Below are 26,807 nucleotides of genomic sequence, written 5' to 3' on the forward strand. Positions count from 1 at the left end.
CAATGTTGGTGGAGGGGTCGCATACACCTGCTGTTTGATGTGACCTCACAGAAAGAAGTCCAATGGGGTCAGGTGAGCGTGGAGGCCACGCCACCATACCTAATGACTTGTAGGAAGGTCTCCATGAGGTATCGCTTCACGTCCGCCGCCTTGTGAGTTTTACACATTCTAATCATAGCATTTCTGTATGCAAGGTGTCGATTCGTATTGAATTGATGATGCCCTACAACTTTGTAATTCACTTTTTTTCTCTATCTCTTTCCGTTTGAGATAAAAATGCTAACTCCGTTGTTTTCCACCAGGTGGCGCTATAGGTGGTTTCATTGCGTAGCGCATGGCTACTTTACTATACCTAGACACCACTTCTATGCCTATAGCTGCCGCCGTTCTCAAGTTAATGGCGGTGGACAGGATATGGGTGGACACACTGTATATTCACAGTGTTACAATCTCTTCATGTGCGACACCATAAAAACTCCTTCAACGTTGCTGTCAAAGAAGCAATGGATGCAAAACCCATTTTATTTTTAATTTCATGTACAAGAATGTACACATTTTAATTAGGTCACAAAAGAGACCCAGAGATATTTACAGTAGCACTTATGAGACACTTATCCGTTCAGACCTTGTTTCAGGACTCTGATTGTGCTTTCAGAACACAAAAAAAAAAAAAAAAAAAAAAAAAGGTTTTCCGATCTTATTCCACCTTTCAATGTCTTATTAGTAGAGACACACAACAGCAGAAGAGAGAAAAATAAAATAAAACAATAAATAACGCTTATTCCCTCAGACTGTCCGGATCGGGAGTGAACTCTTCGGCGGGGATGGGATTGTGCCGATCGGCCGCCAGCTCCTCCTCGTCCTCTGTGCTTTCGACCTCGCTTAGATCGGGTCCGTCCAGCTCCCGTTCTGGTTCTCCGTCGGCGAGATCTTGTACCGCTTCTTCGTTTGGCACGACCTGTCCGTTGTTGTTGGAGGAGGCAGATTCTTTTGAGTCGTCGTCGATGTAGACTTTTTGATGGCACATTGGACACGTATCTTGGATGTACAACCACTTCCGAAGGCAGAGTGCGTGAAAGTAATGGTGGCAGGGCGTCACACGGGCCGACGTGCGGAACTCCTGGTAGCAGATTGCGCAGACGTCGTCGATCTCGCTGCTCTCGGACACTTGGACTTCTGGAAGAGAGTTGATCTTCTTGACGGCTGTCCTACGGTTGATGAACGTCTTCCAGCCGTTCTTGGCTTGTAAGTAGATGTTGAAATACGCGTGAAGACACATCATGCACGCCCGGATCTTGCTCCCTGACTCAAACATCATCGTGTAGGCTCCATTGCCAAACATGATGACGCCGAATATGAACTCTATGATGCTGCCGGTGGAGCGGACATAGTACACGTAGTCGTCCAGCTTCTCCCACACTACACTGTAGTGGCCGTCGATCATGAATAACGTGTACACGGTCAGGGAAACAATGACTTTGAGACAAAGTTCAATGCAGAAAGCCGTGACGGCAAATAACCAGGTGTTTAGGGCGTAGTAGTGCCACAAGACGCAGCTAAGGAGGATTGGAAGCACGAAGAGGAATGCCGAAACCAAGAGCACTGGGAAATGCCTGCGAAATGAGGACACGTGGGAGGCACTGAGTGACATTAACACTGGGTCAGTCATTCCGTGGATAAAATGTAAAATTGCGGTCAACAGAAGGCACATATTCCGACAAAGGCGAATAAGTCTCTCTTCGGGCTTTAATCCACTCAAGCCAGTCTGTAGGGCTAAAATAAAGAACAGGACGGGAGCGACAAAGCCAAGACGTTTGTCTTCCTCTTCGGTGGAGCCGATGAAGGAAAGTATCCCAAGTCCGAGGTAATGTGCTATGGAAGAGATCACCGCGCTCATCCCCAAGACAGTTATGGTGGAGTCGCAGCCGCTGATGATAAGGTGGCAGACCAGTTCCCAGAAGTCGTCCCACTGCATGAAGTAGGAGGCTTCCCCTGCTTCGGCATCCATCAGTCTTAACATGTAGACCATGAATACTGCCCGGGTGGCCAGTCTAGTCAACCAAAACACTCTCATCACGTCGGGGAAGTGGATTTTTTTCCAGGCGTCCTCCAACATGACCTGCAACCCGTAAACCTGATACATGTGCTTCAGCAGGAGGAAGGTGTATTTTGTGGAGTAGTAGAACCATTTGAAGCGGAGGGATAGGCAGACTGTAGTGTAGATGGTGAGCACGAGGCCAGAAAGGATGACGAGTCCTTCCTGCGTCTCGGATGGAAGTTCAATGATGGAACCGATGGCGGGGACGAGCATGTTCACAATGATGAGATGGGAGCACGTACACTGGATCTCAAGCAAATTGATAAATCCAATGCCGAAAATGAGCTGGGAGCCAATCAGTGGCATCCAGAGGGAAGATCCACTGGAGACAAAGTCGACCAGTCCGTAAGGTGAATTGAAGTTCATAGTGGCGTAGTAGTTGATCAACACTGAAGTTGCAGCAAATAGAAGGGCTATGCTGATGGTGTAAAACTTGAAGAGAGCTCTCCGGGACAAAACTAGCACCACGGCAGATGCCAGGATACCTGGAGAAAAACAAAAACAGGGAGGTCAGTAGAGAACTTGGGTGCATATTCTAGTACAAAAACTCAATTTTAAGACAATGGTTTGTCCTTCTAGATGCAGATCTGAACTAATCCATATTTAACAAAATAGCACGGCAGAATGACAATGGGAATGGAGGAAAGTAAAATTACTCTAAAAGCTTACCGATGCTCAATTTTTCCACGTATGACAAAAATCGACTGATTGTTTTGATCAGACTCTGATCAGTGCGGTACAAGTGTCATCAACTTTCCTGTGGCGCCGGGTCGGGCCGGCCCCCTGTGGCGCCGGGTCGGGCCGGCCCCCTGTGGCGCCGGGTCGGGCCGGCCCCCTGTGGCGCCGGGTCGGGCCGGCCCCCTGTGGCGCCGGGTCGGGCCGGCCCCCTGTGGCGCCGGGTCGGGCCGGCCCCCTGTGGCGCCGGGTCGGGCCGGCCCCCTGTGGCGCCGGGTCGGGCCGCCCCCCCCCCCCCCCCCGTGGCGCCGGGTCGGGCCGCCCCCCCCCCCCGTGGCGCCGGGTCGGGCCGCCCCCCCCCCCCCCCGTGGCGCCGGGTCGGGCCGCCCCCCCCCTGTGGCGCCGGGTCGGGCCGGCCCCCCCCCCCTGTGGCGCCGGGTCGGGCCGGCCCCCCCCTCCTGTGGCGCCGGGTCGGGCCGCCCCCCCCCCTGTGGCGCCGGGTCGGGCCGGCCCCCCCCCCTGTGGCGCCGGGTCGGGCCGGCCCCCCTCCTGTGGCTTTCAGCTAACAACAAAAAATCACAGCAATGTGGCAGACTGATCTGCAGGGTTGGATCAAAATCTGCAGGGCAAGTCTATGGGGGTCTGTGAAAACCTTGATCTGCACTTAATGCCCCAGAGGCGCCGGCGAGTGGGGTCGGCCCCACAGCCAACAGACAGCACTCGTACAAGACGTCTCAATGCCGTAGGTCGGGCTTTAATCACTGTCGCGTTGCAATTTGTTGATGCAGTTTCTAGAGCCAAATCCAGAAGTGGATCTGGAATAAAGAAGTCTAAAGGTGGTGTCACACATAGCGACGCAGCAGCGATCTGACCTTATCAGGATCGCTGCTGCGTCGTTACATGGTCGCTGGTGAGCTGTCAAACAGGCAGATCTCACCAGCGACCAGCCCCCAGCGACGCGTGGAAGCTTAACTAAGGTAAATATCGGGTAACCAAGGAAAGCACTTCTCTTGGTTACCCGATATTTTCCTTGCTGCCAGTGCCGGCTCCCTGCTCTCCTAGCCAGAGTACACATCGGGTTAATTACCCGATGTGTACTCCAGCTACGTATGCAGGGAGCCGGCACTGACCGCGCGAGAGCGGCGGATGCTAGTAACTAAGGTAAATATCGGGTAACCAAGGAAAGGGCTTCTTGGTTACCCGATGTTTACCGTGGTTACAGCTTACCGCAGCTTCCAGACGCCGGCTCCCTGCTCGCTTCAGTTCGTCGCTCTCTCGCTGTCACTTCACAGCGGGAGAGCGACGAGCAAAAAATGAAGCAGGACATTCAGCAACGACTGACGACCTCACAGCAGGGGCCAGGTCGTTGCTGGATGTCACACACCGCGACAGCGATGGGACGTCGCTGCAACGTCACAGAAAATGGTGACTTATCAGCGACGTCGTTGTCGCCATGTGTGACACCACCTTAAGGGTATGTGCTCATGTGGTTTTTTTTCCCCGAGGAGTTTTTTGAAGCAGTCTCACTCCAAAAATTGCCTGGAAAATAAAAACACTTGAAAGAATATTGATTTTTAGGCCTAAGCTACACGGCATGAAAATCGGTGCGAGTGGACTGCGATAAAACATCTCATTCCACTCGGACCAATATTAGCCTGTGTGTCAGCGCACATGAGCGATTTATTTTCTCAGCCCTAATCGGACCGAGAAAACAATCACAGCATGCTGTGACTGTAATGCGAGACTCTCTCGCACCCATTCAAGTGTATGGGGGCGAGAGAAAAATCGCACTGCACTTGGAGTACACCGGTGTACCACGAGTGCAGTGCGAGAATGGCAATAGCCGGCAACGGAGGAGAGAGGGAGATAAATTCGGCCTGCCCCTCCTCAGTGCCGGCCCCCACAGACCCCCCTCAGTGCCGGCCCCCACAGACCCCCCTCAGTGCCGGCCCCCACAGACCCCCCCCCTCAGTGCCGGCCCCCACAGACCCCCCCCCTCAGTGCCGGCCCCCACAGACCCCCCCCCCCTCAGTGCCGGCCCCCACAGACCCCCCCCTCAGTGCCGGCCCCCACAGACCCCCCCCCTCAGTGCCGGCCCCCACAGACCCCCCCCTCAGTGCCGGCCCCCACAGACCCCCCCCCCTCAGTGCCGGCCCCCACAGACCCCCCCCCTCAGTGCCGGCCCCCACAGACCCCCCCCCTCAGTGCCGGCCCCCACAGACCCCCCCCCCTCAGTGCCGGCCCCCACAGACCCCCCCCTCAGTGCCGGCCCCCACAGACCCCCCCCCTCAGTGCCGGCCCCCACAGACCCCCCCCTCAGTGCCGGCCCCACAGACCCCCCCCTCAGTGCCGGCCCCCAGACCCCCCTCAGTGCCGCCTCCCCTCTCAGTGCCGGCCCTCCCCTCCTCAGAGCCAGCCCGCCCCCCGCAGCTGAGGTCCGCTCGCACAGTTGGACGTCAGTCGCAGGGACACTCGCATGACACTCGGTTCTGCTGTACTGCCAGCGTGAGCCGAGTGTCATGCCAGGGGATCGCAGTAATCCCCGTGTGGCCCCAGCCTTATTGTAAAATGACTAGCTGATCACCTTCAGTTTTTTTCAGCATTTTTCTGACACTTCAAGTTTTGTAAAACACCTAGGGCCTGAAATATCATTTGAGATTTGCTTTTGTCTTGTGATATTTGCTTAGATTTTTTTTATATAGGGTTAATGAATTTCGTGCAACATAAAAAAAAAATGCATTTTCATGTTGGCTTCCCACGTTCTTTTGTGCAGAAAACTACATGTTCTGCTAAAATGGTAGAAAATTTGCACCAACAACGCACACCAAGTCACTCACGGGGAGGGACTGGAGAACGTTTGCACCAGATTGTGACATTTTTGCAATTGATGAATCAACCAAAAACATTTGGAAACCCTAACACGTGGCACAATAGAAAAAAAAAAAAAAAAACAAACCATGAATATATAAAATAGACCTTAAAAAAGGAGCAAAAACAGGTGAAAAACACCAAAAATTAGAGAAAAAGAAAGGTATAAATGCAATAATCAATCAGGCCACTGGTCTGAGAAAGGAAAGTGGATGTCACTATTGTGATGCGGCTCCTGAAGAAAAACGATTCCAAACTAGATACTGCCAAGTGACACTAGGTCTCACCAGCCACAGGGGTAATTACAGAAACACTAGAAAGCCACTCTCCGCGGTGCGGATCCGTATCTGGTTACTTGGCAGGAAAGGCGTCTTAATTATTGATCTTACCATGTTATTGGCATAATAAAGTGGGAAGAACGGGGTCACAAAACACAAAAAGCAGCGTGCAGATCATTTACAAAAAGAGAGGGCGCTGATAACTGATCGACAGGGATTTCGTTAGATGACCACTGCTGGTTCCATTTTTGTGCGCAGAGTCCAAATTTGCAATCAGATGTTTCCTATCAAGCACCAATTTTCCATATTTTTTGTTTTTTTGGGGGGGGTTCCAAGGATGAGTCCCTGCCTTTGATGCTGGCCCCCACACTGAGCCCGCATGTTTCGGCGGATCTGATCAGGTGCCTCTACCATTTCTGCTTGCTGCCGTTAACCAAGTAAATCCCACTGTGAATCTCCCCGATGGCGAGCGCGTCATTCTCCGCTCTCATCGGCGGCCCTGTGATGTGATCGCGGGACGCCGATGGCTTGTTATGACACCCCGGGGTTCAGCTGATGACCCCTGTGTCTGCCATGACATAGTTCCAGTGAACGCCAATATTCACAGGAGATCGGCATTTCTGCGGAGCTGTTCTGAACAGCAGAAGTGATCGGACTAGATCAGCTTCAAGTCTCCTAAGGGAACTCGTAAAAACAAAAAAAAAAAACAAGAGAAAAAAAAATAAAAATATATACTGTATTTTTCATTTTATAAGACGCACTGGATTATAAGACGCACCCCAAATTTAGAGCTAAAAAAAGTTAAATTAAAAATCTGGGGTCCGTTTTATAATCCGGTGGTGTATTAGTGGAGGGGACAGCAGCAGTAGTGGAGCGGGGTCACAGGAGGCAGCGGCGGTGGAGCAGGTCCATGCTATGGGCGGGCGGTGCAGAGGAGGGCCCAGATGCTCACTGCAGAGCTGTGCTGGGGTGGCCGGCGCTACTGCGTGCTAGTGGTCGCTGCGGGCACTGGCCATTCTGAAGATGTCGGTGGTGTGCCCATCTCCGGGCCCGGATGGCATACACCCCAGAGTACTACAGGAATTGAGTTCTGTGATAGATAGACCATTATTTTTAATCTTCTCAGATTCCTTAATAACAGGGTCGGTACCGCAGGACTGGCGCATAGCAAATGTGGTGCCAATATTCAAAAAGGGGACAAAAACTGAGCCGGGAAATTATAGGCCGGTAAGTTTAACCTCTACGGTTGGTAAAATCCTTGAGGGTTTCTTGAGAGATGCTATATTGGAGTATCTCAAGAAAAATAACCTTATGACAGAGTATCAACATGGGTTTATGAGGGATCGATCCTGTCAAACTAATTTGATCAGCTTCTATGAAGAGGTAAGTTCAAGTCTGGACCAGGGAAATGCAGTGGATGTTGTGTATATGGACTTTTCAAAAGCTTTTGATACGGTGCCACACAAAAGGTTGGTACATAAAATGAGAATAATGGGGATAGGGGAAAATATGTGTAACTGGGTTAAAAACTGGCTAAGTGATAGGAAACAAAGGGTGGTTATTAATGGTACGTACTCGGACTGGGTCTCAGTTCATAGTGGGGTACCACAGGGGTCAGTATTGGGCCCACTTCTTTTCAACATATTTATAAATGACCTTGTTGGGGGCATGCGGAGTAGAATTTCAATATTTGCAGATGATACTAAACTCTGCAGGGTAATCAATACAGAGGAGGATAATTTTATATTACAGGGAGATTTATGTAAATTGGAGGATTGGGCTGAGAAGTGGCAATTGAAGTTTAATGTAGATAAATGTAAGGTCATGCACTTGGGTAGAGGAAATAACATTTATGATTATGTGCTTAATTGTAGAACACTGGGTAAAACAGACACAGAAAAAGACTTGGGTGTATGGGTGGATGGTAAACTTCACTTTAGTGGACAGTGTCAGGCAGCTTCTGCCAGGGCTAATAAAATAATGGGATGTATTAAAAGAGGTATAAGTGTTCATGAAAAAAATATAGTTCTACCTCTGTACAAGTCACTAGTGCGACCACACTTAGAATACTGTGTACAATTCTGGTCACCGATATATAAGAAGGACATAGCTGAACTGGAGAGGGTGCAGAGAAGAGCCACCAAGATTATTAGAGGAATGGGTGGGCTGCAATACCAAGACAGGTTATTAAACTTGGGGTTATTTAGTTTGGAAAAACGAAGGCTTAGGGGGGATCTAATCACAATGTATAAATATATGAGGGGACAGTACAGAGACCTTTCCAAAGATCTTTTTACACCTAGGCCTGCGACTGGAACACGGGGGCATCCACTACGTCTTGAGGAAAGAAGGTTTAATCATAATCACAGACGAGGATTCTTTACTGTACGAGCAGTGAGACTATGGAACTCTCTGCCGCATGATGTTGTAATGAGGGATTCACTACTAACATTTAAGCAGAGCCTGGATGCCTTTCTTGAAAAATGTAATATTACCAGTTATGTATATTAGATTTTATGACAGGGTATTGATCCAGGGAACTAGTCTGATTGCCGGATGTGGAGTCAGGAAGGAAATTTTTTCCCCATTGGAACTTGTTTGCCACATTGGGGTTTTTTTTGCCTTCCTCTGGATCAACATGTTAGGCTACAGGTTGAACTAGATGGACTTAGAGTCTCCCTTCAACCTTAAAAACTATGATACTATGATACTATGTGGGCTTCAAAGAAATGGCGGCCACAGTCGGCGCTTGCGCAGATGGGAGCTTGAACTAAGTGCTCAATCTGCGCATGCGCTGACTCTGGGCGCCATTATTTGAAGAACGTACCTATGATATCTTGAGAACCAGCACACAGCAGCGCAGGCCGCCGCACAGAGCCTTTCCGGGCGGCACCGAGCGGCCGCTCAGAGCCTAGCCGGGCAGCACCAGTCGCCGCACAGAACCTCGCCGGGCAGCGCCAGCCACCCCACAGATCTGCGCTGGCCGCTGCACAGAGCAGTGTCAGCCACCGCACAGAACCTCGCCGGGCCGCGCCAGCCACCGTACAGAGCCGCGCCAGCCACCGCACAGAGCCGCGCCAGCCACCGCACAGAGCCGCGCCAGCCACCGCACAGAAACGCCGGGCAGCGCTGGCTGCCGCACAGAACAGCACATTATTGTCCTTGCTCCAGTGACTCCTCTCCACTTCCACCCCGGTAAGCTACATTCGGATTTTAAGACGCATCTCTCATTTTCCTATCTAATTTTTGGGAGGAAAAGTGCGTCTTATAATCCGAAAAATACGGTATATAAAAAAAAAAAGTGAAAACCATTTCCCTTTAGGCTATGTGCGCACTAGGTCGTTTTTGCACTTTTCAAAAACGCTGCGTTTTTGGCCACAGAAAACGCACAAAAATGCACCAGCGGCAAAAACGCAGCAGTAAGAACGCATGCATTTTTACTGCGTTTTGGTGCGTTTTTGATCACTGTGTTTTGCTGCGTTTTTCCAATGCATTACATGGGTGAAAAAAACAGTAAAACACAGGAAAGAATTGACGTTTTTTTTTTTTTAAGCTCAAAAACGCAGCTTAAAAAAAAAAAAAAAAAAAAAAAGTTGTGAGCGAACAACAAAAATGAGAAGTCAGACTTTGCTGGGGAAGGAAAGTCTTGCAGCTTGCAGCCCAAAAATGCACCCGAAAACCGCGCAAAAACGCAGCGAACAACGCTCAGTGCGCACATAGCCTTAACCCCACAAAAAAAAAAAGTTAAAGGAAACGCACAATTGGTGTCACTGCAATCAAAAATGTCCGATCAAATTATAAAATAAATTAATCTGACCTGTAAAGGGTATAATGAGAAGGGAAAAAAAAAAAAAACACACCAGAATTACGGTTTTGCTTTTGATTTTTTGTCACTACAACATTGGAATAAACTGCAATAACAGACAGTCAAAATATCGTATCTACCCAAAAATGTAACTAAAAACGTACAGCTGCGGCACAAAAAATAAGGAGTCACAGCGCCCCACATCCTGAAAAACGAGAACGTTACGGGTCTCGGAAAATGGCCACAAAGATTACTTTTTTGACAATTTTTAAATTCATTTACCACTTAAATAAAAAATAAACTATACATTGTTTAGTGTCTAAAAACTCTCACTGACCTGTGGAATCATAATGCCAGGTCAGTTTTAATCTGGAAGGTACTGGAGAAGGAATGGATGTATTGCCGCGCTACCACCAATGCGAAGAAGTGTTGAGTAATATTAGTAATTTATTTTACAGGTCGACGCGTTTCTGGGATCAAGTCCCCTTCCTCAGGACCATAAAAATCAACAACAGTCTGTCGATTGGTGTTGATTTCTACGGTCCTGAGGAAGGGAACTTTATCCCAGAAACGTGTCGACCTAAAATAAATAATTTAATTAATTAAAATAAATTACTAATATGTATCAACACTTCTTCGCATTGGTGGTAGCGCGGCAATATACCCATTCCTTCTCCAGTACCTTCCAGATTATTCACGTGGAGCTGCAGCAACCGCCATTAAAATTATACCTTACATAGGAGTTGTGCCTGCCACAACGCTGCCAGGTGACTGGATTCAATTTTACCTAACTCACCATTTATCTGGTAAAGCCCTATTTTGCGCTCTCCTTTGTTTTCCGCCAGGTCAGTTTTAAGACACAGTGAACATGGTAAATAAAAACAACAAAAAACTATTGTGCAATTGCCTTTTTTTTTTTTTTTTTTTCATTTTCACTGCACTTGGAATTTTTTTTTCCTGTTTTCTTAGTTTAACACTAGAAGTCCCAGAGGGGGGTCATTTGACATTTCTCTATTGAAACCCTATGGAGTTCGAAATTCCTGGGACTTCTAGTGTTAATATGGGGCAAAATGAATGATGTCATTCAAAAGTACAACTCGTACTGCAGAAAAAAAAAAAACCAAAAAAAAAAAAAACCTCATAATGCTATATGAACAGGGAAAAAATAAATAATGACTCTTGGAATTTTGGAAAAAGGGGAAAGAAAAATGAAAAATTTAAAGACAGAAAAAATAAAATTAAAAAAAAAAAATTGCTGGGTAGTGAAGAGATTAAACTGATTATAATAAATGTAATTTTTAGTCTTGTTCTTGTGCCGTAGGACATTGTTGTCCGTGTCGTGCAGTTGTATAAACCGCCCCAACAACTTTTGCTATATTTGTGGACTTTAAGGCTATGTGTCCACGGTAGAATGTACCTGCGGATTTTTCTGCATGAAAATCCGCGACTTTCGCGGCAAATCCGCACCTTATTTTTGCCGCGGATTTGCCGCGAATTACCGCAAATTTTGCTGCGGATTTGTTTTTTTTTTTTCCCCATTCTATACCCAAAATCCGCACCAAAATCCGCAACAATAATTGACATGCTGCAGATTTTTCCAGATCAAAATCCGCGGCAAATCCGCCGCGGAAAAATCCGCAGCATGGACACAGCATTTCCAAAATGCCATTGAAATGGCTTGGAAGTGCCGCTGCTGCAGATTTTCGGAAAATCCGCGGCAAAATCCGCGGTAAATCCGCAGCGTGGGCACATAGCCTAACAATCACAGAGAAGCAGCAGAACGTCGTTGAAGAAAAGTTGCATTTTCAGTGCAAAACTGGAGATTAGGACACACTTTGGACCCTCCATATGAGTGGCTCATCTTGTGTTACACGGCTCACAAGTCGGCTCCATGGTAAACCAAGGCACGTGGCATTTGTGGTTCCAATGGTATGTACAGAGCCGTGAGACCGCACTGCAGATTGCTATTTCTGTATGACAAAGATTGATGGGAACAAGTAAAACGAGAAATTCAGTGAAATCTCTAAACATTCCTTCAGAGATCCGGCCTCTCACAGCTCAGAGCCGCCAGTCTCCACTCCACCAACATCTTGGACCTTGGATCCTGAAGAAGATTTAGGGTACCGTCTCACTAAACGACGCTCCAGCGATTCAGACCACGATATGACCTGGTCAGGATCGCTGCTGCGTCGTTACATAGTCACTGGTGAGCTGTCAATCAGGCAGATCTCACCTGTGACCAGCCCCCAGCGACGCGTGGAAGCGATGCTGCGCTTGGTAACTAAGGTAAATATCGGGTAACTAAGCAAAATGTTTTGCTTGGTTACCTGATATTTACCCTGGTTACCAGCGCACACCGCTTAGTGCTGGCTCCCTGCACTCGTAGCCAGGGTACACATCGGGTTACTAAGCAAACCGCTTTGCTTATTTACCCGATGTGTACGCTGTCTACGCGTGCAGGGAGCCGGCACTGGCAGCCTGAGAGCGGAGGACGCTAGTAACCAAGGTAAATATCGGGTAACCAAGCAAAGCGCTTCGCTTAGTTACCCGATGTTTACCATGGTTACTAGCGTCTGCAGCTTCCAGACGCCGGCTCCTGCTCCCTGCACATTCAGATCGTTGCTCTCTCTCTGTCAAACATAGCGATGTGTGCTTCACAGCAAGAGCGCAACGTCCAAAAAATGAACCAGAGCTGTGTGTAACGAGCAGCAAGATCGCTAATGAGGTCACTGGTGCATCACAAAAACCGTGACTCAGCAGTGATCTCGGTATGTGAGAAGTACCCCTTGGACTCCTTTTTGGTTTAAGCTGCTGATTGAGGAGATCCCGATTTTCTTGGCGGTGAGTCTGGGGAGCCTCACAAGCTAAAACCAGGTTGATCTAAATGATTTAAACCTGAACCTGTCAAGAAGTCAGGAGGAGCTTTTGGCTTCGAGCCTCAAAGACCGGCACTTGCTGGAGCAGGGGACCACAATATAATAATTTTTAGCCAACATATTCCGCAGCACTTTGGAATTAAAAAGGCAATATACACAGACAATACAGAATAACAAAACTGAGATACCAAGAGGAGTCAGGTTCCTGCTCAGAAGAGAAGAGAGGGAGGTTCATATTATTGAGGATGTCAGTCTTAGGTCATTAGCAGAGCGGAGGGCACAGGTGGGGTGATAGAGATGAGGGAGGAGATGTAGGACGGTGTGGAACTGTGGAGAGCTTTGTGAGTGAGTGTAAGTTTATATTGGACTCTAGCGGATAGGCAACCAGTGCAATGACTGGCACAGAGCAGAGGCATCAGTGAAGCTGTTGGAGAGGAAAACAATCGTGGCTGTTACATTCAGGATGGATCACAGAGGGGAGAGTTTAGTTATAGGGAGTCCACTTAGTAGAGAATTACAGTAACACATGTTCTTTCTACCATAGGCAGTAGGAGATTGGATGCTGCTTTTCAATGGTGGAGACCTAGTATACTGCAACAATGCAAACTATCTACTAGATGCAATGGGACAAGAGGACAGACCTCAAGAATGGATTTTTATAAACTCCGTTTAAAAGCAAATCATCGATGGAAGAAAAATCCAGCAACCAAATCCTGATGTATTTCTTAAAACTTATCCATTTATTAGATGTGCATTAAAATCCATTTCCGAATTCAATATAGGCGCACACAACGATATGTGACGCGTTTCGGACTCAGAGTCCTTTCTAAGGACTCTATACGTCCGAAACGCGTCACATACTGTTAAGTGTGCGCCTATATTGAATTAGGAAATGGATTTTAATACACATCTAATAAATGGATAAGTTTTAAGAAATGCATCGGGATTTGGGTGCTGGATTTTTCTTCTATCGATGATTTGTGACTGCAGCCTGGCTGACCTGTGAACTGGTCCGTGCACCATCCTGTGTCTTGTGGTTGTCCTTTGGATTGAGTGAGCTGGTTAATCTTTCTTTTATTCACAACTCCGTTTAAAAGCGGTACTTCTGCATAATGGCAACGGAAATCCACCTGCTCCTCTTGCTTATGCAGCAAGTCTGGAAAAAATATGCGCCTTCTGCTGTCAAAAATCCGTTAAGAAAACGACGAGTGGAAATTTGGTTTCGATCTGAAGGCAATAGTGCTTGGTTAGCCGCTCGACTATACAAAGTTTTGTTTTCTCTGCAAATGAGACAGCAGAGATTGCAAAAAAAAAAAAACCTCACAAAAAAAAAAAATAAAACAATGGCCATCAAGAAACAGTTTGACTCCTGGAAGAAAATGTCCTGCTTCAGCCTCTGGTAGCTCTAGAAAAAGATCTCCTTCCACCACTCCGCATAAATCTTGGGCTGAGTGGTGGAGAAGGGTTCGAGTTTCCACAAAGCGGTGACGGCAAGATCAAGGAAGGAACTTTTGTAGGGCCACAAATAATGGAAATTAAGAAAGACACTGGTTGTGACAATACTGAGGCTAGGTTCACATTTCCGTTGTTTGCATCAGTCACATGCGTTGCTTGACGCTTGTTTCTGATGCGTTGTACAACGGATGACAAAGAATAGAATTCATTGTCGGTCTCCGTTGTGTGCGGGGGGCGGAGCCGAACGGGACGTGGCGCTAAGGACGTCAGTGCCAAGGTCTGCATAGCTGGGGACAGGTGTGTGTGTATACAGTGTGTATACATGTGGAGTGCGGGAGGGGGCGGAGCCGAGCAGGGAAGTGTTGGGCTCCCTGCACACGTAGCCAGGGTAAATATCTGGTAACCAAGCAAAGCACTTTGCTTGGTTACCCGATATTTACCTTGGTTACCAGCGTACATCGCTTAGCGCTGGCTCCTTGCACACGTAACCAGGGTAAATATCGGGTAACTAGGCAAAGCGCATTGCTTCGTAACCCGATGTGTATCCTGGTTACATGTGCAGGGAGCCAGAGAGAGCATGCGCAGCGAAATCCTACGGATTGTGCTGCTCAAAAAACGTTACAAGCTGCGTTCCTTCCGCCCGGTGGTCAGTCGTTCCACGACTGATCAGTCGGGCGGAGGATGCAACGCAGCATCATCAGTCACAATCCGCCGCTCATACAAGTCTATGGGAACAACGGAATCCGCCAAACGGATTCCGTTGTTTACCAGAGCCGCGGATTGTGACTGATACAATTTAACGGAAGTGTGAACTTAGCCTAAGCGAAAGCGAGTTATCGACAGGGGAGTCATTAAAAGGGAAACGGTCACCAGATATGTCCCCTATAAGCTGCTGCCACCACCAGTGAGCTCGTATATAGAGCATTCTAGAATATTGTATCTACAGTATGACCCCAATCCGCGCTATATAATGTAAAAAAAAATTGTTTTCTTATAGTCACCTGCGGGGTGGCCAGGTCTGATGGGCATCGCTGGTCTTGTGACTGACATAAAGCTACAAAGAATTGGGATGTAATATGTCTCCCATTTAGAATTTTTCCTTAATTACCTTGGAGAGGTCAGTAACGAGGACTGTGAGTGGGCTCATCAGGACAACTTGAAGTCCATTATAAAGGGAAATGGACTCATGGACTCCAAAAATGCTCGCGGACTACTGTTGGGGACTAAAAAGAGACGCGCCTGAAGCTAAATATTCATGAAAATAAAAAAAATATATAAAAAAATATTAAATTGTTCAAATACTTAAAAAAATGAAATTTGCATTAGGTAATTTCTGTTAAAGATTAAACATTTTCTGAATTGTAAACACGTGGTAGCAAAATATCTGAAAGCAAGATTCGGAATCAGGAAGAAACCGCCTATATCATGCATTTAATGCAAAAAAAAATAATACATCTTTGTAGGCAGGTGTAATGGGACAATTCCACATAGAGGCAGAGAAGAGGCCATAAAAGAGGCCTCCATTGTGTCAATGGCCTCCGTCAGAAATATGGACGAGGCAGAGGGGATGAAAGCTCCTCACTATCACATTATATAAAGATATCGGAGATCATCGGACAAGTTACTTATACACAAGCTCAGGTTCACTGTCGTTTACAAAAGGTGATAACATCTTATCGGGAAGGTGAAAGATGTAATGTGTCCTAGGTCAAAGTGCAAAGGTCGAAGAGATACAGAAACAGATGAACTGGCAGGATAGAGAGAAGGTGCTTATCTGGCTACAGGAGCAATGTCCGGCAGGCTGCAGGGAACAGTTAAAGGGAACTAAACATCAGGATTTTCGTGTATAAGGTGCAGCCAGTGCAGTACTGGCACATTGTGTACATACCATCAGGGGGCAGCTCGGGTGTGTAGGCAGCGAAATCCAACTTTATAAAGTTTGAAAAATCATGCACTTTTTGATTGACATGTGCACCTCTGCAGATAATGTCCGGGCGGGTTATGCACGTGTATCCCCGCCCCCCCGCCGCCTGTTCCTCCCTCTCTCCTAATGTCCGGGCGGGTTATGCACGTGTATCCCCGCCCCCCCGCCGCCTGTTCCTCCCTCTCTCCTAATGTCCGGGCGGGTTATGCACGTGTATCCCCGCCCCCCACTGCCTGTTCCTCCCTCTCTCCTAATGTCCGGGCGGGTTATGCACGTGTATCCCCGCCCCCCGCTGCCTGTTCCTCCCTCTCTCCTAATGTTCGGGCGGGTTATGCACGTGTATCCCCGCCCCCCGCCACCTGTTCCTCCCTCTTTCCTAATGTTCGGGCGGGTTATGCACGTGTATCCCCGCCCCCGCTGCCTGTTCCTCCCTCTCTCCTAATGTCCGGGCGGGTTATGCACGTGTATCCCCGCCCCCCGCTGCCTGTTCCTCCCTCTCTCCTAATGTCCGGGCGGGTTATGCACGTGTATCCCCGCCCCCCCGCTGCCTGTTCCTCCCTCTCTCCTAATGTCCGGGCGGGTTATGCACGTGTATCCCCGCCCCCCACTGCCTGTTCCTCCCTCTCTCCTAATGTCCTGGCGGGTTATGCACATGTATCCCCGCCCCCCCGCTGCCTGTTCCTCCCTCTTTCCTAATGTTCGGGCGGGTTATGCACGTGTATCCCCGCCCCCGCTGCCTGTTCCTCCCTCTCTCCTAATGTCCGGGCGGGTTATGCACGTGTATCCCCGCCCCCCCCCCGCTGCCTGTTCCTCCCTCTCTCCTAATGTTCGGACGGGTTATGCACGTGTATCCCCGCCGCCTGTTCCTCCCTCTCTCCTAATGTTCGGGCGGGTTATGCACGTGTATCCCCGACCCCCACCGCCTGTTCCTCCCTCTCTCCTAATGTTTGGGCGGGTTATGCACGTGTATCCCCGCCCCCCCGCTGCCTGTTCCTCCCTCTCTCCTAATGTCCAGGCGGGTTATGCACGTGTATCCCCGCCCCCCCGCTGCCTGTTCCTCCCTCTCTCCTAATGTTCGGACGGGTTATGCACGTGTATCCCCGCCGCCTGTTCCTCCCTCTCTCCTAATGTTCGGGCAGGTTATGCACGTGTATCCCCGCCCCCCACCGCCTGTTCCTCCCTCTCTCCTAATGTTCGGGCGGGTTATGCACGTGTATCCCCGCCGCCTGTTCCTCCCTCTCTCCTAATGTCCGGGCGTGTTATGCAAGTGTATCCCCGCCCCCCGTTGCCTGTTCCTCCCTCTCTCCTAATGTCCAGGCAGGTTATGCACGTGTATCCCCGCCTCCCCCCCCCCCGCTGCCTGTTCCTCCCTCTCTCCTAATGTTCGGGCGGGTTATGCACGTGTATCCCCGCCGCCTGTTCCTCCCTCTCTCCTAATGTTCGGGCGGGTTATGCACGTGTATCCCCACCCCCCCGCCGCCTGTTCCTCCCTCTCTCCTAATGTTCGGGAGGGTTATGCACGTGTATCCCCGCCCCCCCGCTGCCTGCTCCTCCCTCTCTCCTAATGTTCAGGCGGGTTATGCACGTGTATCCCCGCCCCCCCCGCCGCCTGTTCCTCCCTCTCTCCTAATGTTCGGGCGGGTTATGCACGTGTATCCCCGCCCCCCCACCGCCTGTTCCTCCCTCTCTCCTAATGTTCAGGCGGGTTATGCACGTGTATCCCCGCCCCCCGCTTGTTCCTCCCTCTCTCCTAATGTTCGGGCAGATTATGCACGTGTATCCCCGCCCCCCGCTTGTTCCTCCCTCTCTCCTAATGTCCGGGCGGTTTATGCACGTGTATCCCCGCCCCCCCGCCACCTGTTCCTCCCTCTCTCCTAATGTTCGGGCGGGTTATGCACGTGTATCCCCCGCCCCCCCGCCGCCTGTTCCTCCCTCTCTCCTAATGTCCGGGCGGGTTATGCACGTGGATCCCCGCCCCCCTGTTCCTCCCTCTCCTAATGTCCGGGCGGGATATGCATGTGTATCCCCGCCCCCCCGCTGCCTGTTCCTCCCTCTCTCCTAATGTCCGGGCGGTTTATGCACGTGTATTCCCGCCCCCCCCCCCCCCTTGCCGCCTGTTCCTCCCTCTCTCTTAATGTCCGGGCGGGTTATGCACGTGTATCCCCGCCCCCCCCCCGCCGCCTGTTCCTCCCTCTCTCCTAATGTCCGGGCGGGTTATGCACGTGTATCCCCGCCCCCCCCGCCGCCTGTTCCTCCCTCTCTCCTAATGTCCGGGCGGTTTATGCACGTGTATTCCCGCCCCCCCACCGCCTGTGCCTCCCTCTCTCCTAATGTCCGGGCGGGTTATGCACGTGTATCCCCGCCCCCCGCTGTCTGTTCCTCCCTCTCTCCTAATGTTAGGGCGGGTTATGCACATGTATCCCCACCCCCCCGCCGCTCTCTCCTAATGTCCGGGCTTGTTATGCACATGGATTCCCGTCCCCGCCGCCTGTTCCTCACTCTCTCCTAATGTTTGGGCGGGTTATGCACATGTATCCCCGCCCCCCGCTGCCTGTTCCTCCCTCTCTCCTAATGTCCAGGCTGGTTATGCACATGGATTCCCGTCCCCGCCGCCTGTTCCTCACTCTCTCCTAATGTTTGGGCGGGTTATGCACATGTATCCCCGCCCCCCGCTGCCTGTTCCTCCCTCTCTCCTAATGTCCAGGCTGGTTATGCACATGGATTCCCGTCCCCGCCGCCTGTTCCTCCCTCCTTCTGGCCGTATGTAAATTTCTAATCTTCAGTTACACTGCGTCGGAGTTTGCGCCTGTGCATAGCGCTCATCTCCGGCGCCATGTTTCTGAAGCCCGCAGTATTATGGTGTATGAGAGGGCGGCGCACAAGCCCCCGCTTCTTCAGATCTGTTGTGACTGCGGGAGCGCGTGCGGTCACAACAGGACTGGAGCACAGCTGATCTTACCCTGATTAGCTGCAGCAGACGTCTGTTACGATATCGTCTGCTGCAGCTCATTGGTAAGATCAGCTGTTTTCCAGTCCTGTTGTGACCGCGCGCGCTCCCGCAGTCACAACAGATCTGAAGAAGCGAGGGCGCATGCGCCGCCCTCTCATGCACCATAATACTGTGGGCTTCAGAATCAGAAACATGGCGCCGGAGATGAGCGCCATGTGCAGGCGCTAAATCCGACGCCGTGTAACTCAAGATTAGAAATTTACATACGGCCAGAGGGAGGGAGGAACAGGGGGGCAGGGACACACGTGCATAACCCGCCCGGACATTAGGAGAAAGGTGCACATGTCAATCAAAAAGTGCTTTATTTTTCAAACTTTATAAAGTTGTATTTCACTGCCTAAACACCCGAGCTGCCCCCTGATGGTATGTACACACTGTGCCTGATAGTGCCAGTACTGCACTGGCTGCACCTTATATAGGAAAATCCTGATGTTTGGTTCCCTTTAATATACAAAGCAGGGCTGTGGAGTCGGTAAGCCAAACCTTCGACTCCGACTCCGACTCCTCAAATTCTCTTGCACCGACTCCGACTCCGACTCCGACTCCTCAAATTCTCTTGCACCGACTCCGACTCCGACTCCGACTCCGACTCCGACTCCGACTCCGACTCCGACTCCGACTCCGACTCCGACTCCGACTCCGACTCCGACTCCGACTCCGACTCCGACTCCGACTCCGACTCCGACTCCGACTCCGACTCCGACTCCGACTCCGACTCCGACTCCGACTCCGACTCCGACTCCGACTCCGACTCCGACTCCGACTCCGACTCCGACTCCGACTCCGACTCCGACTCCGACTCCGACTCCGACTCCGACTCCGACTCCGACTCCGACTCCGACTCCGACTCCGACTCCGACTCCGACTCCGACTCCGACTCCGACTCCGACTCCGACTCCTACATATATTGCTTATAGTTAGGTGAAAAATTTATTGTAGTACATGAATGTGTGTATGTGAACATCAGACATTTAATAATTTTTATGATACAATAATCAAGATATTTGGATAGAACATAAAATATATTTATTGGAATACAACTTTAGAACACAAAAAACTGTAATAAATTGTAAATATGTAATACACTATGTAATATACAGTAGATTACATATATATCTTGTGTGTGTATATACACTATATATATATAACATATTTACAATTTATTAGTTTTTTGTGTTCTAAAGTTGTATTCCAATAAATATTTTATGTTCTATCCAATTATCTTGATTATTGTATCATAAAAACAATTAAATGTCTGATGTTCACATTGTACTACAATAAATTTATCACTTAAATATAAGCATTATACTAAATGTTATTATTTAGTAAAATATTCAGCACATTCTGCATTGCACGACTGTCTCCAATTTATTATATATTTTAGGAGTCGGTGCATTTTATACCGACTCCGACTCCGACTCCACCAAAATGAGCTCCGACTCCGACTCCGACTCCACGACTCCGACTCCGACTCCACAGCCCTGATACAAAGGCCAGGGCAAAAGAAACAGCTGTATTATTGGCCATATGCCTGGGAAATATTGCCTGAGCCAGTCCAAAAATTGGTGCAATGGCTTCATATGACAACTTTTTTTTTAGGAAACTGACAATAAGGCAATAATAGTCATGGGGCATTGGCCGTGGCTTTAAAGTGCACTTTTAGCAGGACGACGCGCCCCTGCTTCACTTTACATATAATCTGCGATGTCACAGGGAAGACATGCAGCAAGGTCACAGCAAAGATCCTAATAATAACGCCTGGGCTGACTGATCGGGAACATGGCGTCTGTCCAACTGCATCTGGGGGAGACACGAGATGGGAGGATTAGTGATCTGCTGGGTCACAAGACTCTGCCCGGGGTGATGCTCGCAGCATGTGTCAGCATCTGCAGGGAGGACAGACACCGGGGGACTCCAAAACACGACCTGCAGTTCTACAAGAGGGTGCAACATGGCTGCAGCTCCCAGTAACACCGCCACGGAAAACGTAGAAAATTACCGCTATATTACAGCCGGAGACATGAGCTACTGCCGGACTGCACCAGGTCCTGTAAGGAAAGAGCCATAGTGACTGCTCTCTCTGATCTCATCGTCTGCTCTCCATGCACCCTACAGACCCCCAATATGTATGGCCCTACAGACAGGAGCTCTTAATGTGAACGGTCACCACATATTACAGATTATTCCTGCACCCGTGTCATTTTGGGTCCTAAATCCTGCAACTGCTGATATTAAAAGTAATCAGAGTCACAGAAAGGCCCAGAAGTGGAGGTTCTTTCCCCACACTGATGATAGCTCCAATGTGAACAATGCCCTTCACAATCGGAGGATGAATCCAAGACCACTCCAGGCACATTTAATGGAGGTGAGAGGCCCCAAAGTGTCACATGAGGACATTCAAAACCATTTATATCAGCATGGTCTGCGTGCTAGACAACCTGCAAGGTCCCTGACCACAGCACCAGGCACAGGCGTCATGTATGCTGGACGAGGGACCAGTAGCCTCAGTGCTGGTCACTGATAAAAGTCAATTCACGCTGAGCAGATATGATGTCCGCCAACGATGGCGGAGATGCCAAAGAGAGCGATGTGCATCAGACACTGCTGTCACCTGACGAGCCTTTGGTGGTGGTGGTGGTGTTACAGTGTGGGCCGGTGTGTCTAGTCACCACAGAATGGCCCTACACTGTGTGACTGGTGCAGTAACAGCCCCTACTACTGGAACAACAACATTAATCCAGTCATTGTGCCTCTGCATGAGCAACACCGGCCTAACATCATCTTCATGGAGGACAATGCTCCAGATCAACGAGGTCACATCATTAGGGACCGGCAGCTGGAGACTGGGGAACCTGAAATGGAGCAGCTGTACTTTCTCCAGACCTGAATCCCATAGAAAACCTGTGGAATCAGCTAAGTCGCCGTGTAGAGGCTCATAACTCTGTATCCCAGAACCTCAATGACCTGAGGGCCGCCATTCATGAAGAGCAGGATGACGCCTCCACAGACAATAACTCCACTTGTGACCAGTAGGAGGTGTCATTGTCAGCTGTAATTTATGCTCAAGGCCACATGACAAGTTATTGAGAAACTGACATTTTGGGGTAGGGGAGTACCCACCACTGATGTTGGCTTTTGTTTCTAAAAATTGTATGAGATGAGGAAATCACCATTGCTGCTTCTACATAACTGGCCCACTGTCATGATAAAACATCACTGTAGCGGGAACGTTTTTACATAAATGTCAACCAAAAGTGAGGTGTGTGTGTGTGTGTGTGTGTGTGTGTGTGTGTGTGTGTGTGTGTGTGTGTGTGTGTGTGTGTGTGTGTGTGTGTGTGTGTATGTATGTATGTATGTATATGTATGTATGTATGTATGTATGTATGTATGTATGTATAATATATATATATATATATATATATATATATATATATATATATATATATATATACGCAATAGGGCCGTTATTGCAGGGAGGTCAGGTCCCAGGTGAAACATCTATCGCTTGGTATTGCAGTTCTCGTACTGATGCTTCCAGGTCTCCTCGGCTGCTGCCCACTTGGTGTAAGTGTGAATGGCTCTAGGTGCTGAGAGGGACTTTCCATTTCACAACATTAAAGCAACACTACAGAGGTTTTTGTTTTTTTTACCCATCACTGTGGTGTTTTAACTGTAACCCCCCCACTTTATACTCGCCTTCCGGCATCTTCATACTTTACCGACACCGCTCCTGCGGCGCCATCTTGTGCCCGTAACTTCTGCCTGGCCAGAAGTCAGAAGCTACATCACAGGCCATCAGTGCATCTCTATGAGAGCCAGAACAAGGCTCTCATAGAGATGCACTGAACACTGACCTCCAGCTCCATGACACACTGAAGCTGTCGGCAGGTCACTTTTCAGTGCAGACAGACTGGAGCGTCACTGGAAAAGGACGAAGGCGGCAGAAGGTGAGTATAAGATGGGAGGCAAGGACTTAGCATCACTCCAGGGGGAAATGGAGTTTTGCTTTAAGGGGAATCTGTCACTGGGATCCAGCCTCTTAAGCCGTCTGTCCGGGCACACAGGTCATAGGAAGCTGAATAAAAATGCACCTCGATATTTGCGATCTGACGTTTTATTCCAGAGAAATTCACGTTTCTCTTAATATCTGTTGAGATCTATGGGCCGGACACAGATCTACCCAGAATGTGCCTCATGGGCTTCATTTAAATGAAAGGCGGCATCTGATTGCAGATATAAAAGGCATCGTTTATTCAGCTTCCTATGGCGGCTCAGGAGGGCTGATCCACAGAGTCACTTTACATTCAATGCAATCAGTTACTGTGTGATCAGAGATAGCCGCCATGATACCAGAGCCCCCAGTACCTCCTGCAGAGCTCCTGTGTGGGACCCTCACTCCACAGCAGGCATCTCATCTCCAGGCGTCCTTCACTGGACATAACCTGCCACAGCCCCCAAAACCTCACATCCGCGTTTGCTCATTCTGCGGCTTCGAGCACATCAACCTTCTGCGTGATTTGTGCCCGGCTAAGAGGGGACATCACACGATATGATGGTACGGACTGATCACCGGAGGGCGCCTCATCCAGAGAATACACAAACAGCTGAATGACAACCGGATTTTGGCAGAGTGACAACAGGTGGTTTCACCTTACCGATTGTCACTATTCTCAAAGACTTCTACAAGAATGACCATGATGGCAGCACGCCCACATATCAGACTTTGTGACCGCTGCCGTCCTCCCACGTGTTTGCCCCAGTCACCGCTGACATCCCCCTACGTGTAAGCTCCAATCTCCGCAGTCGTGTCCCCCCGCAAAAAAAGACGTGTCAGCCCCGACCGCCGCTGTAGTCACCTCCAATGCGTCAGCCCTGACCGCCGCTGCCGTCACCTCCAATGCGTCAGCCCTGACCGCCGCTGCCGTCACCTCCAATGCGTCAGCCCTGACCGCCGCTGCCGTCACCTCCAATGCGTCAGCCCTGACCGCCGCTGCCGTCACCTCCAATGCGTCAGCCCTGACCGCCGCTGCCGTCACCTCCAATGCGTCAGCCCTGACCGCCGCTGCCGTCACCTCCAATGCGTCAGCCCTGACCGCCGCTGCCGTCACCTCCAATGCGTCAGCCCTGACCGCCGCTGCCGTCACCTCCAATGCGTCAGCCCTGACCGCCGCTGCCGTCACCTCCAATGCGTCAGCCCTGACCGCCGCTGCCGTCACCTCCAATGCGTCAGCCCTGACCGCCGCTGCCGTCACCTCCAATGCGTCAGCCCTGACCGCCGCTGCCGTCACCTCCAATGCGTCAGCCCTGACCGCCGCTGCCGTCACCTCCAATGCGTCAGCCCTGACCGCCGCTGCCGTCACCTCCAATGCGTCAGCCCTGACCGCCGCTGCCGTCACCTCCAATGCGTCAGCCCTGACCGCCGCTGCCGTCACCTCCAATGCGTCAGCCCTGACCGCCGCTGCCGTCACCTCCAATGCGTCAGCCCTGACCGCCGCTGCCGTCACCTCCAATGCGTCAGCCCTGACCGCCGCTGCCGTCACCTCCAATGCGTCAGCCCTGACCGCCGCTGCCATTCCCCCTATTTGTCAGCCCTGACCGCCGCTGCCATTCCCCCTATTTGTCAGCCCTGACCGCCGCTGCCATTCCCCCTATTTGTCAGCCCTGACCGCCGCTGCCATTCCCCCTATTTGTAAGCCCTGACCGCCGCTGCCATTCCCCCTATGTCAGCCCTGACCGCCACTGCCATTCCCCCTATGTCAGCCCTGACCGCCGCTGCCATTCCCCCTATGTCAGCCCTGACCGCCGCTGCCATTCCCCCTATGTCAGCCCTGACCGCCGCTGCCATTCCCCCTATGTCAGCCCTGACCGCCGCTGCCATTCCCCCTATGTCAGCCCTGACCGCCGCTGCCATTCCCCCTATGTCAGCCCTGACCGCCGCTGCCATTCCCCCTATGTCAGCCCTGACCGCCGCTGCCATTCCCCCTATATGTCAGCCCTGACCGCCGCTGCCATTCCCCCTATATGTCAGCCCTGACCGCCGCTGCCATTCCCCCTATATGTCAGCCCTGACCGCCGCTGCCATTCCCCCTATATGTCAGCCCTGACCGCCCCTGCCATTCCCCCTATATGTCAGCCCTGACCGCCGCTGCCATTCCCCCTATATGTCAGCCCTGACCGCCCCTGCCATTCCCCCTATATGTCAGCCCTGACCGCCGCTGCCATTCCCCCTATATGTCAGCCCTGACCGCCCCTGCCATTCCCCCTATATGTCAGCCCTGACCGCCGCTGCCATTGCCCCTATATGTCAGCCCTGACCGCCGCTGCCATTCCCCCTATATGTCAGCCCTGACCGCCGCTGCCATTCCCTCTATATGTCAGCCCTGACCGCCGCTGCCATTCCCCCTATATGTCAGCCCTGACCTCCGCTGCCATTCCCCCTATATGTCAGCCCTGACCTCCGCTGCCATTCCCCCTATATGTCAGCCCTGACCTCCGCTGCCATTCCCCCTATATGTCAGCCCTGACCTCCGCTGCCATTCCCCCTATATGTCAGCCCTGACCTCCGCTGCCATTCCCCCTATATGTCAGCCCTGACCTCCGCTGCCATTCCCCCTATGTCAGCCCTGACCTCCGCTGCCATTCCCCCTATATGTCAGCCCTGACCTCCGCTGCCATTCCCCCTATATGTCAGCCCTGACCGCCGCTGCCATTCCCCCTATATGTCAGCCCTGACTGCCGCTGCCATTCCCCCTATATGTCAGCCCTGACCACCGCTGCCATTCCCCCTATGTCAGCCCTGACCACCGCTGCCATTCCCCCTATGTCATCCCTGACCACCGCTGCCATTCCCCCTATACGTCAGCCCTGACCACCGCTGCCATCCCCGTATGTCAGCCCCGATCTCCGCTGCCATCCCCCCTTAATGTCAGCCTCTATAACTGCTGCCATCCCCCCATGTGTCAGCCCTGACCACCGCTGCCATCCCCCCTATATGTCAGCCCTGACCACCGCTGCCATCCCCCCTATATGTCAGCCCTGACCACCGCTGCCATCCCCCCTATATGTCAGCCCTGACCACCGCTGCCATTCCCGCATGTGTCACCATATTGGCTCTTACCCAGCAGCCTGAGCAGGACCTGCACCAGGAAGAACACGAATCCGGCCGAGGTGTCATAAGAACAGTTCAGGATGGCGTCAATGATGAAAACGGGCGGAACCCGCAGGGCCACATCCAGCACGGCCCTGACCCGCTGCCCCACCACCAGTAACTGAGGTGCCGCCATGGCTTCTCCGTCCGTCGCCCCCTGCAGGAGGTTGCCGGGGGCTGCGGGGTCTCCTCGGTGGGTGAAGCACCCCCCGATTCCCCGGGGCTACTTGCCGCCGTTGCCGGTGTATTCCAACACCAAGCCCATGCTCCCTGCACCTGCCAAACGGCAGCTGCTGCGTCACAGCCCGCCCGCGACGCGCCCTGACGTAACAGACGGTGAGAAAGGGGCTACGTACGGCGTCATAATCACGCATGCGCAGAACGCCCGGCGTTAGAATCCCGCGCTTGCGCACAAAGTACCACATCAGAGCTGAGCATGCGCACAGCACATCGTACGGCATGAAAGCCGCGCATGCGTACAGCACATCGTACGGCATCAGGGAAGTCTTTCATTCACCTTTTTTTTTTTTCACTGAACTTTATTAACACACACACAAAGAAGTCAAACCTTTACCTGCAAAACTTTATCAGCATAAGCATTCATACAAGAGGCAAACAAGAGGACATTTTAGCACTTTTTTTGTCCTTCTCTTTCTTCCAAGAGCCATAAC

At 50.9% G+C, this 26,807-nt stretch overlaps 1 protein-coding gene across 1 annotated transcript; it reads right to left on the minus strand.

The window, feature by feature from the left end:
• Positions 1-486: 486 nt before the first annotated feature.
• RNF139 (ring finger protein 139) lies at positions 487-26,483 on the minus strand. Its single transcript, XM_075316196.1, has 2 exons — positions 26,107-26,483; positions 487-2,583 (listed from the first exon to the last, which is right to left on the minus strand). The coding sequence occupies exons 1-2, from the start codon at positions 26,270-26,272 to the stop codon at positions 779-781; spliced, it is 1,971 nt and encodes a 656-aa protein (XP_075172311.1). The 5' UTR covers positions 26,273-26,483; the 3' UTR covers positions 487-778.
• Positions 26,484-26,807: the final 324 nt, after the last annotated feature.

The sequence above is a fragment of the Anomaloglossus baeobatrachus genome, chromosome 6 (assembly GCF_048569485.1).
Source record: "Anomaloglossus baeobatrachus isolate aAnoBae1 chromosome 6, aAnoBae1.hap1, whole genome shotgun sequence".
NCBI classification, from domain to species: Eukaryota; Metazoa; Chordata; class Amphibia; order Anura; family Aromobatidae; genus Anomaloglossus; species Anomaloglossus baeobatrachus.

Excerpts from the sequence above, each read along its gene's own strand:
- RNF139 (XM_075316196.1), bottom strand. The coding sequence starts at position 26,272 with ATGGCGGCACCTCAGTTACTGGTGGTGGGGCAGCGGGTCAGGGCCGTG. Across the intron at positions 2,584-26,106 it reads GGTCCTGCTCAGGCTGCTGG|GTATCCTGGCATCTGCCGTG; the intron begins GTAAGAGCCAAT and ends GTTTTTCTCCAG.